A 2,269-nucleotide genomic window follows, 5' to 3' on the forward strand; every position below is an offset into this window, starting at 1 on the left:
AAAAACAATAAAACAGTTATATTTATACACTTATAAATAAATTATGATAAATAAAGGAAGCAGCGAAAGTAGCGACAATTCTTTAGAATGTAAACAAAAATTAGAATTTGAAATAACAACCACAAACGATGCGTTCAATATGATGAGTTTCCAAATTCGGGGTCAACATGTTCATAACCGAAGAAGTCGCTACAACGTTTAAACGATCTACGGTAGGTTTGGCAATAAATACAAATATTAAAGCCATCTTAAGTGCTTTCAAAGGCGAGTTTATTAGCGAAGAACTCTTGCTGCAAAGGAATGAAAAGTTACATCGAGAAATATTTGGTAAACATCATAACAAACTTTTCATTAGTCATTTTTGCTGCCTTAGCTTCTTGCTTAAATTCCCAAGAAGATTAGATGGGTGTGTTCCATCATGCTTTGTCCCCACCAAGTAAAGCCACAACATTTGCATACACTATAAAGTGAAAGATTTCGAAATTGTGGATTTCAGTTCTTCAGCACCCGGAATTGTTTGCGATGACGACGTCGAGGTTACGGTAGAGTCCGCCCAATTGATTCGAATAAGCGGAGAAACCAGAAATGGTGTAGCTTCTGCACGATAATAGGAGACCTCCGTCTGAAAGGATAAGGATCAAGTAATGAGATCATTGCGGAAAAGTTTTTAGGGTAAAACGCTTTAGACCAATCGCCTTATTTTTGATGAATAAAAATAAACGTTAAGAAGAAATTTTCTCCTTTTTTCAAAGATCACACACTTTCCAGGCAAAAAACGGTAAAACTCTATTTTACATCTATCGTTCACGAACAGAACTATACTGGACACGCCCCTACAATATCTACCGAAAACCTCTATAAGATAAATATAGGGTCGACAAGTCAGGTCAAGTTACTCCCCATCCATTCATACTTGCACAATACCACCTATATGCTTGATTTTTAATTGTTTCGAGGTCGCAAAGGTTGTTATCGGAACGTGAATATTCTTAGTTGAACGAGCAGATCAGAATGGCATTCTACCAACGCTACGGCTGGAGAAAAAGTCTAACTAGTAAATCGTGGCAGGCATTAAAAAAGTGTTTTAGATAAAATTTGTGCTTGCATTCATATAAGAAATAAACACAATAACTTGTATAGAAAACAAAATCAGTTGTATTCATATAAGAAATAATCACTTGGGATAGGACACAAAACGCATTACAATGCGTTACGAATTTATTAACAGAACACCCTGTCAAATAAACATATCTTAATCGGTTGCCGTACAATCGATAAAGATTATCTACTTTTTACCACCTTTTAGCTTATTAGAAATAATTATCAAAAGGGGGGCATTCCCACATTTATTTAATAGTTTGATGACGGTCGCCGGCACTTCGGTGAATTTTCGGTGCATTGCTGGCACTTGTTTGAACCTATAGTGACATTTTGCATTTTTTTAAAAAAATTTTTATAAAATTTTTATAAAAACATAAAGAGAAGCACAATGACGTCTTTGCTTACTATGGAAAACAGGCAGAGTAACAGTGGTATTAAGTCAAAAAAACCATTAGAGATGTGCATCAAGAAATTAGCTGGAATATCTGTTTTGGTGATCAAATTATTTGGGACTTGTAAGTTTATTGTCGTCTTTCTGAACGTTTAGTATTTATTATATATTTCTAGCTTAAAAGCAGACCAAGGTGAATGTTTAAAAGAAAAAATCCGACAACTTATACCAGATCTGCCAAATAGTGACAACGGAGTACGACCAAGAGGTCAAGGCACAATTGAAAAAATTCGCTCAAATCTTTATAATAATATTTGGGCACAAAGTAAATTAATAGATATTAAATTATTGTTACATATATATTTACATAATATGTCTAATAATAGGAATATACACCAACGGGACATCGCTGTCCGCCATATTCTACGTGGCTGTCACGAAAGAAAAAGACTACAACAGAGCTTTAGCTTCCACCGATTTCTCTTTCCATCCAGTATTTCGCACACGAAAATGTAGTGGTATGCATCGTTCAAGTAAATATGTAAATATGTTTTTGACACCATGGTAAACGAAGAATTTAAATTTTTTTTCAGCCGAAGATGATAGTTCGGATTGTTGTATGATTTACATTGACGAAACTGGTCGCGTCTATCAGAGTTGGGAATCTTATATTGAAGAAAATATTCTTCCACCTGGCAGCATGGTAATACCACGTCGTGGGATTTATATTTTAGATAATGAGGGTTCTGTCATCTTGGACTTGTTTACACGTAGGGA

The 2,269-nt window shown here is 34.8% G+C and overlaps 1 protein-coding gene across 1 annotated transcript in view; it reads left to right on the plus strand.

Annotated features, from left to right (window-relative positions):
• Window positions 1–1,489: 1,489 nt before the first annotated feature.
• LOC119642056 overlaps window positions 1,490–2,269 on the plus strand; it is a 3,853-nt gene continuing 3,073 nt past the window's right edge. The window contains exons 1-4 of the mRNA XM_038041021.1: window positions 1,490–1,560; window positions 1,669–1,817; window positions 1,879–2,010; window positions 2,086–2,269. The exon at window positions 2,086–2,269 is cut by the window's right edge and continues 256 nt beyond it. Coding sequence (XP_037896949.1) covers window positions 1,490–1,560; window positions 1,669–1,817; window positions 1,879–2,010; window positions 2,086–2,269 — 536 coding nt within the window. The remainder of the gene's footprint in view (window positions 1,561–1,668; window positions 1,818–1,878; window positions 2,011–2,085) is intronic.

Source organism: Glossina fuscipes, unplaced genomic scaffold, assembly GCF_014805625.2.
Source record: "Glossina fuscipes isolate IAEA_lab_2018 unplaced genomic scaffold, Yale_Gfus_2 212, whole genome shotgun sequence".
Taxonomy (NCBI): domain Eukaryota; kingdom Metazoa; phylum Arthropoda; class Insecta; order Diptera; family Glossinidae; genus Glossina; species Glossina fuscipes.